The 11,504-nt window shown below is 51.8% G+C and overlaps 1 protein-coding gene across 1 annotated transcript; it reads right to left on the minus strand.

The window, feature by feature from the left end:
* Nucleotides 1-2,513: 2,513 nt before the first annotated feature.
* On the minus strand, nt 2,514-11,133 carry AQP2 (aquaporin 2). The gene is made up of 4 exons (XM_016151806.2): nt 10,663-11,133; nt 7,636-7,800; nt 7,174-7,254; nt 2,514-6,413 (listed from the first exon to the last, which is right to left on the minus strand). Exons 1-4 carry the CDS (start codon nt 11,020-11,022, stop codon nt 6,204-6,206), a joined length of 816 nt encoding a protein of 271 aa, XP_016007292.1. The 5' UTR covers nt 11,023-11,133; the 3' UTR covers nt 2,514-6,203.
* Nucleotides 11,134-11,504: the final 371 nt, after the last annotated feature.

Genomic DNA, 11,504 nt, shown 5'->3' on the forward strand with positions numbered 1-11,504 from the left:
TGAGCTCTCAGCTGCTCTCCACTGGTCCTCCCACCCCTCCCTCTTCCCAGGTTAGGCATGTGGGGAATGAGGCTGGAGGGCCCTCCGGAGCTTGGAGGAGGGGCAGGGAACCACCCCCAAGATCCCAAGAGAGGAGCTGCAATAAAGAACCCACCACCACCACTATAATGTGTCCTTAGGAAGCACTTAGCAAGGTGCCTGGCCTGGGTAAGGCTAAGTAAAGTTTCCTTATGTTGTGACTATAATTTAAAAGCCCACTCAAGGGTCTTTGGTGCTAAGGTGGAGGGTGCAGTAGAGAGAGAGAACAGGTGCTTCTCTGGCAATCTGTCAGGCAGGGGCTAAGGGGAGGGTCCCGGAGGAAAGTCCAGGATTTAGAGAAGTGTATTCTGGGCTCCATGGCAGCTAAGAGGCCAAAGAAAACAAGGACCAAAGAAACCCTGTATTGTTCCTCCTCTGTTTAGTGTTTCCTGCTGGAGCAGCTCCTCCCCCACCTTTCTCCTCTTGAGGCTGGAGGTCTGTCTGTCCTTTCTGTCATGGATCCTGAGGTCCTGCTCCTGGCAGGGCATGACAGCTGTACATAGGATTTTCATTTGGACTTGGGGATCAAGACTTGACGTTGGCCTGGCCCAGACTGTGATGACCCCACTGGCCTTTGGGGACCAGGCCCCTTGGTTGTTGAACTTTCTTGCCTTTAGTTTGTACCCTTCTACCTTCTTTCTCAACTTTTCTCTCTAGGCACTGCCTTTGTGGATCCACAGGTCTCAATCTTTATTACCTTGGGTGAGAAGGACTTGGCAGTGCTCACCAGGGGAAGCTCCTACTGGAGGATCTGGGCCCAATCCTTTACAACTAACCAAAGTCTTTAGCCGCCACTGTGTGATTTAATTCTGAGCTGCCTGTAAGGAAACCCAGACTCAGAGGTTACACAGTGATCTGAGATAGGACCCACGTGGTCACCAAGAATGGGCCTGGTGTGGCTGAAGGAGACTCGATCTGTCAAGGCAGCTCAGAGGGGCCAGCTGGTTATGTTTCCTGGGCTTGTGCTTGAGGTTCTTCTATTTCTCTAACATCAGGGTCACCCTGTCTCCAGGTTGTCCCAAGAAACTACTGGAACTCCTATGTCCTGAAATTGTCTTTTCCCTGAGCACTTGGTCCCTGCCCTGCTAGCCCCAGAGGAACCTCTCTGGGTTGGGAAATGGGCCTCCCCATTTGTGGCAGGGAGAGCTAGACTCCCTCAAGGAGGGCTGCTTTTCACCTTTCCTGATTAGGGGCCCCTGTATTCCCTGGGATTGATGAGTGCTGGGGGTAGAAATAGTAGGGTAATTGGCAGCAGGTGATCCCCCGGGGCTCCACATATCCCCAGTGTTAGGAAACAGTCATTCATTCATTCCACAAACATTTATTGAACATTTACTGTGTACCAGGCACTGTTCTAGGCACTTGGGCATAGGGATGAGCTGAAAGGAGACAGACAATAAATAATGAACATATGCAAATTTTATAGTATCATAGAAGTTGGTAAATGCTATGGAACAATAGGATATATGCTGGGGTAGGAGTAGAGGCTCTTTGAAATTTTAAGTGGGATGTCAGTGTAGGTCTTATTGAGAAGGTGACATTTGAGCAAAGACTTGAAAGTGGAGAGAGTGATTCATGCATATATCTGGGGAGAGAACATCCCAGGCAGAAGAGCTGCCCGTTTTGCTGGAACAGAGGGAGCAAGAAAGAGTGTAAGGAGATGAGGACAGAGGTGGAGTAGGTGGGCAGACCTGGGCAACATCAAAAGGACTGCAGACTTCATTCGAAAGATGGAGGGAGTCGCTGAGCCAAAGAACTAGAATGGTCTCATAAAGTTTTTAGCACAGCTCCTCTGCCGTTGTGTTGAGAAGAGTCCAGAGTGGGCAAGAATGGAAGCAGGGAGACTAGCCGTCACCTATCCAGGAAGAGACAATGGTGGCCTGGAACTGGGGTGGGGAGTTACTAAAGGTGAGGGTGATAGGATTCTGGATCCCTTGTGAAGTAGAATAGACAGGATTCCCCAATGGCACTCACGTGGTGTGTGAGAATGAGGAGTGAAGGATGATGAGCTTTTTGGCCTTAGCAGTTGGAAGGATGGAGTTGCTATCAGTTTAGAGGAAAGGACTGTGGGAAGAGAAGATTTAGGGAGAAGAGCAGGCAGTCAGTTTCAGACATGTTGAGTGCTAGGTGTTGTCCCAGACTCTGAAGGTCTCTACCCTGACTTCCCGAGCCATCACAAGGGAACCAAGAGGGCTGTTCATTGCTCTGTCTGCAGGCCACACAGCCTGCCCATGTCTTCATGCCCTCTCCATGATGCCACATGGTTCACCCCCTGGATGCTCATCTGGCCAGGATGACAGTTAGAATTTGCCACCAATTAATTGAGCATTGTATTTCCTTTGCACCATTCCTAAGAGCAGCTCTGGGGAACACAGGACATGCCAGAGACCCCAGTCTGTCTTCTTGTACCTTCGACCGTATTGACCATTTCTAAGTTGTGGAAGAAATAGCATTTATTGGCAAATGAGCATTTATTAAGCTTACTATCTGCAGAGCACTGTGCTAGACAAGACAGATGAGGGAAGATAGACAGGAGAATGCCATCCAAGAACTGGAAGGAGCCCTGTCCCTAAAGGGTTTACAGTCTGGTTGGGAGACATTGCATATATACATAATCACAGCTTAAAGATACAAAACAGCATCAAAGTGATACTTACAAGTACAAAGTCATCTGGCACAAAGTGGGAATGTGGGAAGGGATGCGGCTGGGAACTGGGCCTATCCACCTGCCCCCTCAAGCTCAGCCATCTCTTCCCCTTAGCTCAGGGCCCCTCTGTTTCCAGGTTGGGGACCTGGAGGCCTGTTCACCTGCCTCTATGCTGCCTGGCCTCTGTCTGGTTTGGGGTGTGTCTGACCTCCACCCTCCTCCAGAATGGGTACTTTTCAAGTGCAGAAACCACTCCATGTTGTCATTTTTGCCCTGCCCTGCCTCAGCGCTCCCCAAGGCCCTGTGTCCACCACAAGTCAGTGGGCTGGGCTGGATAGGCGCTGTTTTGTGTTCTAATTTTTGCCAGGGGCTTCCAAGAGGGGCCTAGGACTTGCCTCAAACCAGACTTGGTCTCCTTTGGCTTCTGAGTGGAAAGATCATGGGGTTTTGAATAAAAACACCTGAGTTCAAGTCTTGGCTCCACTATTATAGAGCTGTGTGACTTTAGATTAGTCTCTTAGTTTCAGTTTATTAATCTATAAAAGAACAGTACAGTCGTGTGCCACTTAACAATAAGAATTATGTTCTGAGAAATGCATTTTTAGGCGACTTCGTCATTGTGCAAACACCATAGAGTAAACTAACAGAGACCCAGATGGTGTAGCCTACTACTATAATTGTATGTATTATATTTTTATAGGCTGGCAGCACAGTAGATTTGCTTACATCAGCATCACTGTAAACATGTAATGTGTTGAGCTATGATGTTACGATGTTACAATGGTTACGATGTCACTAGTAGAAATTTTCGGCTCTATTATAATCTTATGGGACCGCTGTCATACATGTGGTCAGTCATTGACCTAAACGTCGTTATGTGACACATGGCTGTATTTGTTCTGCCCATCTCACATAAGGGATTGCTTTGGAAATAATAAAACCTGCATGGCTGAGAGCCATTATTCCCTATCCTGCCTGAAGTTTTAGGAGGATGAAATGAGCTAATACATGTAAAGCGCACAGCCCAGAGGCCAGGACACAAGAGATGTTTGTGTCCCATCACTTTGAATCCTGCTTTGACCTCTGACCTTAGTGACCCCAATATGGGCTGGAAATGGTAGGCATCTCACATTTAGTTTGGAACTGGGGAAATGAAATCCAGGAAGTGAAACAGACATAGAGAGAAATTCTTAGCAATTTCCAGAGGGATCTGTTGGGGTGAGGTGGGGGAGCAGGAGGACGAAGTGCCTGAGACACATCCAGGCTTTGAACACTCAGTGCCTTGCTGTCTTTAAATTTCCAGAGCAAGGACACTCAGCTAGGAATACAGCCCCGGAGGTCACTTTGGTCTCTGACTTGACCCCTCCCCCAGTAATGAGGCCAGTTGGCTGTCACCAGCTCTATAGGAAGTTTGGGAGAGTCATCTTTACAGCACTCATAGCCCACGGCAGACTTGTTCTGATCCCAAAGGGAGCTTTAGTCAAGGAAGACAAAAAAGACATAGATACAAAGGTGTGCACCATTACACTGATGTTCCTCTCATGTGGTCCATCTCTAAAGGGAGTAGAAGGCAGGAAGGGGCTGGTGAGTCCAGTGCACAGTGGCTGTTTGGTGTGTTGTGGGGCAGACACAGATAAAAGCCTTGAAAGCATGGAGGCAACAGAGAAGATGGAAAAAGGGACTCAAGGTGTGACTCTTACATTAGTTTGCAGCAGGTGGTGGGGAGGAAGGAAAGGACAGAAGAGTCAGGGTCCACTCAGGTCCGGAGAGTTTAAGAAGCTGGACCAGGACGGGGCCATCCCCAAACCCATCTTCTGCCTGCACCTTGGAGTTCCCAGGACTCTCCTTTGCTTTGACCACCAACTAAAGGAGGTGAAGAGGCCAAGGGTCAGGCCCCTTCTGAGTTCTTATCACATGAAGCAGAAGTAATGAAATGATTTCAATAATGTGTGATAATGGTATAAGGAATTACAGTTCACACAGCATCTTTACATGCATCATCTCACTTAATCTCAGTTAATCCCAGTTAATGCACTGGCCTGGAAATTTAGAAGCCCAGGCTCTAGATCTGCCTCTGCCTGGACAAGTAATTTCCCTTCTCTGGTCCTAAGAGTGCTAGGCTGCTTTCTCCACAATAACTGTCCTGTGGTGGGGGCTGGAAGGGAGCAAAACACTGGGGCTGAGGAGGAGGAAGGGAGGGGAAGAGAGATTCCTGGGAAGGAAGAGCTGCTGCCTGGGGATGGGGGCCTATGGTGGGATAGGTAATGGAGGGGTGTTGCCTGGTGCCTGTGGTTGCATGCCTGAGTGCCTTGCCCAGCCAGCCAAAGGTGTGCGCTGGGTGAGAGCGCTCACTTGCGAAACTGAGTGTCTCCTTTCAAGAAGTGTCTAGTTGCAAATCTCCCCACTCCCAATTCAAAGCCAGAGGCCCCAAAAAGGGTTTTGTTTTCTCTGTCACTGTGGGAGGCTAATCTCTAGGTCTGGAGCCACCCTGGAGATGGGTGGTCACAGGCACACACATGGCATGCACATACACATGCCTGCTTCCTCTTGTGGAGAAATCCTCCCTCAGGGCAGAGAGGGGGTCCTTGGCCACCCATTCCTCCTTTTTCTCAGAGGTCACTTCTAAAGGAGCCAGCCATTCTCTGGTTGATACCTCTCTCAGTCTTTAGCAATGAGTCTTGACAAGTCTTGGGTCCCAATGCTGCAGCTTAGGGAAATTTTCCAGCAGGGGCAGGATAGAGAAATCAAGACCCTCCCTTCAGCCCTCTCAAAGTGGTCTCCAGATGCTCCCTTTCCCTTCTCCCTGAAAACACACTCTTGGAGCTCCTGGGGATGACCGCTGGCAAGTACTCATCCACTGCAGAGGAAGTGGATTTATTGCAGAGGGGGAGGAAGGGACAAGGCGGCAGTGAGAAGTCACCAGCAAGTGTACATTTGCACCACCACAGCACACCTGCTCACCCTTAGGAGCATGCACAACCCTGCGCTTGGGGGGACTGAGAGGCACTCGGGGATGAACACACACACATTTGCACACTACTAGCAAAAGCTCATTTCCAGGCCCCCAAAAGCTAATTTCCAGGCGAGGTCTGTACACTTTCTCCTCGCCAGTACCGCGGGCAGGCTCTCCCAAACCCTCCTCTGCCGGCTCACCCACCCTCCTTCCCCAGCTCGGTCCCCAAATCCCTAGCTCCCCGCAAGGGGCCAGAGGGTCGGCTCCTCTCCCGCCAGCAGCCTCTGGACGGGAGTCTTCCAGGCTCACCGCCAGCCCCGCATCCTTTGCCGGGCCGTGCCCTCCTGGAAGCAGCTACTCAGCACTGGCGGCCAACTTTGGACCCGGGGGAAGGAGGGGCAGGTGGGCCCTTGTGTCTTGGCCGGGGCCGGCGGGAGGGGCGGGTGCCCCGCAGTCCGGGCGCGATCTGGACCCGCAGGCGGCCGCTCCGAGCTCCCCAGGGCCGTCCGGGCCGGGCCGGGGCGCTCAGGCCTTGCTGCCCCGCGGGAGGCTCTGCGGCGAGTGCAGCTCCACCGACTGCCGCCGCCGCACCTCGCGCTCCTCCCAGTCGGTGTCGGGCTCCAGCCCCTTCAGCACGGCCAGGCGCTCCGACAGGCTCTTGGCGGGCGGGAACAGGACGTAGTTGTAGAGGAGGGAGCCCAAGATGGCTCCGACCAGGGGTCCGATCCAGAAGACCTGCGGGGAGCGGGAGGGCGGCTCGCAGGGCGCGCGGGGCCGGGTTGGCGGGGGCCGGGGTGGTTGGGGCGGGGTGGGGGTTACGGGGCAGGAGGACAGCGCCCGCCGCGCCACCGCTCCGCGTACGCTTCTGAGCCTGGGGATCTGCTCCTCTCCCCACCTCGCGTGGGAAAAGGGGCCTCACACGCGATCAAGGTTACCAAATTCTATCATATAATTAGTAATGACAACATGAGCTGCTGGGGAAGACTTTTTCGTTGGGGGTTAAGGGTGCGCGTCCCAAAGCAGACTTCCTGGGTGAACTTAGACAAGTTACTTACCCTCTCTGTGCCTCAGTTTCCTTTCATTATAATAATACTTAGCCTCCTAAGGTGGTTGTGAAAACTAAATGAGTTACTATTGGCAAAGCACTTAGAATAAGGCCTTGTACATGCTAAGCACTAGATAAGTGCTAAAGAATAAAAATATATATGTTAGCTAGCATAAATACTACCATTTATCAGGTTCTAAGTGATCGGTTTTACACCAGTAACCTACCTCACTTAATCCTTCCAAAATGCCAGTGAGGCCAGAATTACAATTATCCTCACTTACAGATGTGGAAACTGAGTCTTTAGCATCAGACCTGTAGGGTGAAACTCAAGGCTCCCAAGGAAGAGAGAAGCGTGCAGAGTTTGCTGAGCCCCCACCCCACTCTATTCCAGCCTTTGCCGAGATGAGTTTCTGGAGGAGAGGAAGGCAGGGAGGTCTCAGCCATTACCCAGTGGTCATCAAATTTGCCGGTGACAACGGCTGGAGCCAGGGATCGGGCAGGATTCATAGAGCAGCCAGTGTAGTAGATCTATAATGGAAGATAGGGTTCAAGGAGTGAAGGGAGGTGATGACTGGGCAGGGAGTTTTTGTACCCTTCTCCGGTGCTTGACCTCAACCTAGAGGGAGTCCATGCCACCGACAATTAAGTTCATGTTATATTCACAAGGCTCTGTATTCATTTGAGGCTGGAGTGGTATGTGTCCCTTCGGGGTATCTGGCAGTCAAACCCTCTGGGGTATGTCTGTCCCTCTTGGGAGTTCTGTATATCTGTCCTTCTGGGACATCTTTGTGTCTATAACTTTTGGGGGTTCTGTAGCAGTTTCTGAAGTGGTCCGTGTGTCAACTTCTCTGGGGGAAAGTCTGTGTGTCTGCCCCTCGAGGGAGGCTGGAACCAGTAGCCACAACCTACCCCAAGGAGGTGGCCCATGGTCACAGAGAAGCCAATGGAGAGGGCGGGGGTGCCCAGGCTGTCTCCACGGCGCTCATCAGTGGAGGCGAAGATGCAGAGCACCAGCTGCAAGGTCAAGAATAGCTCCACAGTGACTCCTTGGCCAGCTGTCGTGTTGTTGCCGAGCTGAGGACAGACAGGGAGGGTGGAAAAACAGTGAGCATCTTCCTACATTGGCTCCATCATTCTGCCCACCTGCAGTCAAGGCTCCAGAGACGTTTCCAGGCTGTGAGCCAGAACACCTTAGCCCACATTACCTACAGCTTCATCTTGGGCTGTGGCCCAAAGGCAGAGGGATAGACCCCAATACTGCCTATGGTCCCCCAGCCAGAGATAGGAAAACTGACTCTATAGCCCTTTAGATTTGGGGGCTGGGGTTGTGTGTCTACAGTGCGGGAAGAAAAGGATGCTGAGTCCAGAATTCATTTCCTGAAGAACAAGAAAGGGAGAGATTTTGAATATAGTAGGAAATTTTAGGCTAGCTAATAGAAAGACTTTCCTCTCTCCCTGGGCCATAAGATACTTGTGTAACAAGAGGCCCATTGTCTTTCTTCTTAATGGTCAAAGGGCTCCCATGGACAGGGTCTAGGGACTTGTATCTGGGGATGGTTCTAGTGTGCCCCCTTACCCCACAAATCTAACATTTGACTTTTTCGTCTTACCTTTGCCTGTTTCCCACTGCATTACAGGCCTCAGTTTTGCCCTGTGGGTTTGCTCCTTGTATTTCCTGTGGAGGCTGGGCTGGGGGTGCTAGAGCCCTATACTGCAATGCCTCCACACCCATGTGGGTGCTTGGGGTTCCAGCAGACCCTGCCTTGGGTGATGAGAGAACTTGGGGCCAAGTAAAGAGGCAATTTCATAACCTGACCGCACCCAGCACTGGATTTCTCTTTGGGTTTTGTCATCCTGTGCCCTACACCTTTCCCTCTGGGGCTGGGCACTGCACGGGGAGGAGCTGTGACAGCTCTCACCACCCATGTTCCTTCTTTAGGCTCTGAACCCCCACCCCTGGGTCCTAGCCATTGGGCTGTCACCCTTGAGACTCTCTAGGGTCTAACTTCAATTCCCTGTGATCCAATGTCAGAGCCTCTAGTTGGGGACAGTGAAAAGAGCTTTAAAGGCAGACACTTTGGAGGCCTCTGACTTATTGTGGGGTCCTATTTACTTCAGTCTCAGTTTTTCCTTCTGTAAAATGGGGATAGTAAAATTCAGGAAGACTGTTTAAAGACTAAAAATGACAAAGGCAAAGCCCCAGCCTCATTCCATCTGGTGAGAGAGACAGTGCGAACATGGGTTTGGTGCCAGACAGCTCTGGGTCCATTTTCAGGCGCTGACACTTACTGGTTCTGTGATTTGAGTCATTTGAATGCTGAGTCTCAATTTACCACTCAGGGTGGAGGGATCACAGAATTCACCTTACACTATTATACCAAAAATGAGATGATGTCTGGTCTGGCACAGAGCAGGTGCACATCAGTGAGAACTTCCTGGTGGCCTAGGGACCTCAGAGGACAGCTGAGGCAGCCCCACTGCTTCCCCCTTCCAGCCAGGCAGGGTTATTCAAGATAGTAAATGCCAAGCAATAACTTGGGGGAACTTTTCCAGACAATTTTATTCTGAGGGCCCCAGTCAACTCTGAAATGGTGAAGGAGCAGGAAGGGTAACCCCACGTCCCTTTAGCAATCCCACTGCCTCTCTGTTAGAGGAGATTCCCTAGCCACACATTCTGAAACTTTCTTGGCCATGCTCTCAGGAAGTTCCTCTTTCAGTCTAACTGCTCCTCTCTTTGCTGCCAACTGAACTAATTCAACGGAAAGGGTCACACTCTTCAGTTTGTCCACCACCATGGCCACTCTAGTGTCTTCTCAGCCCTGAGCTCCCAGCCTCATCACATTTTCCAATTTGTAGAAGAGAGAAGCTACCCAGTTGGGATACTTCTGCCCCTCTTATGAGGAAGGACCACCCATGCAGAGGAGAAGACAGCCACAGAGACTGTGCAGGACTCTTCAGAGGTATCAGAGCTCTTATCCAGTGGCCCAGAGATAGAGCGGGCCAAGAAATGCAGGGGACGGAGGCATGAAAGAAGCACTTGCTGTCTAGGCTTGGGATGGGGGTCGTGTGGAGTGAGAGTTATACTGAGGGGGCACAGACCATCCCTCCCAACCCATCCCCTCAGATGTCCAGGCCTTGCAGAGACCCAAGAGGAGAGGGCAGGGCATAGAGGAGGAGGGGCTGTGGCATCTGCCTGACTAGCAGTTAGCTCATGGGCGCCAGGGTCTGGAGAGACCTCACTCCTTTAGCTTTCCTTTGGATTCTGGTGTTTTCTCTGGTATCGACAAACAATAGAACTTTTGGCCTGTACTTCCCTTCCCTGAGCCTCAGTTTCCTTGGCGATGGCTCAGGTGAAAAGATCATGGGTTTCGCAGTCAAGCTTGGGTTTGAAGTCTGGCTCTGGCCTCAGTTCCCATATCCTTAAGAAAAGATATACCCATCTCAGCTTTGCAGGATTGTTGCAAAATGTCAATGCGAAGCTCATGAGAAGCACTTGCCCTGAGGCCCGCACACAGTAGATGTTGAAGAAATGTTGCACCCTTCTTCCCTGTAGAAGACTCTTGGGACTTACACTCTGAGGTTCCTCCCAGCTAGGAAACCACATCTGCTTTGGGACCCTGTCTTCTGCTGAGTCTTAGCCCTGACCTTGCTGTAATTCAGGTATCGAGTCCAATAGAGACCTTGATGCTGCTCTTCCTACATGAGGCCCAGGGCAAAAAGCACACATGTCCTGCTTTCTCTCTGCATTGTTGCTGCTTCTACCTTGATTCTCCTTTGACAGCTGTGTTCCTGCCTGCAGCATCTTTACCAACCCTTCCTCCCTCTGTCTTTCCCTGCCCAGACCCTCATCCAGATCTGTTCCCTCTCATCTCATCCTCTACAAGGGACTCCCCACGATCTGCCCCATGTGGAATGGATCAAATTCCAGTTACTCACAGCATTGACAGCCAGGTTTCCTCGGACGTTTGGGGGTGTGATCTCATGGAGCAGGGCAGCCCCTGCCACAGCCCCCAGCAGCTGGGCAGCCACGTAGAAGGCAGCTCGAAGAAAGGACACATGGCAGCCCACCAGGCAGGCCACAGTCACGGCAGGGTTGATGTGGGCCCCGCTGATGTGTGCCAGAGCCTGCACAAGGGTGCCGATAGCCAAGCCAAAGGCTACGGCAATCTGCAACACAGAGGGCATGTTCTGTGGCCAGTTGAGGGCTGAGCCCAGGCCGAAGAAGACAAAGAGGAGTGTGGCCAGGAACTCTGCAAACACAGCCCTGGAGAAGGCTATGGACCGGAGTTCCCACATGCTGTGGGGCCTTCCGAGGGATGGCCCAGCTGTCTCGGGGCAGGGGGCTTGTGGCTCTCTCCCTCTCTTCCTCCCTCTCCCTCTCTCTCTTTCTCAGGGTCCCTGTGGAGGCTGGGCCATGGGCATTTATAGGGCCCTTTCATCCTGGATTTGGACACGTGGGGTGGAAGTGGAATTTGGGCCAATCCTCCTCTCTTCTATGGCTGACCGCTACCTCCACTCCCCACCCCGGCCCACTGCATGCCTATCACTCTATCTTGGCCTTCACAGCTGACTAATGTTCCCCATTAATAAGCTACAGATAAGGACTGACGTCCTGTGTTTCCGTGTTTGTTCCCTCGGTTACCCCAAGGTTGCTGCCCCAGGGCGGTCCCCTGCCCCCATGGACTCTGTGAATGGGGATTCTGTAGAGATTGTGCCAAACCCCTCCTCTCTGACTCAAACTGTTGGCCAAGGCAGGGGCAACACTTTACCCAAAACTA

The sequence above is a fragment of the Rousettus aegyptiacus genome, unplaced genomic scaffold (assembly GCF_014176215.1).
Source record: "Rousettus aegyptiacus isolate mRouAeg1 unplaced genomic scaffold, mRouAeg1.p scaffold_m13_p_2, whole genome shotgun sequence".
NCBI classification, from domain to species: Eukaryota; Metazoa; Chordata; class Mammalia; order Chiroptera; family Pteropodidae; genus Rousettus; species Rousettus aegyptiacus.

Excerpts from the sequence above, each read along its gene's own strand:
- AQP2 (XM_016151806.2), bottom strand. The coding sequence starts at position 11,022 with ATGTGGGAACTCCGGTCCATAGCCTTCTCCAGGGCTGTGTTTGCAGAG. Across the intron at positions 7,801-10,662 it reads GAAACCTGGCTGTCAATGCT|CTCGGCAACAACACGACAGC; the intron begins GTGAGTAACTGG and ends GTCTGTCCTCAG. Across the intron at positions 7,255-7,635 it reads CCATGGGCCACCTCCTTGGG|ATCTACTACACTGGCTGCTC; the intron begins GTAGGTTGTGGC and ends CTTCCATTATAG.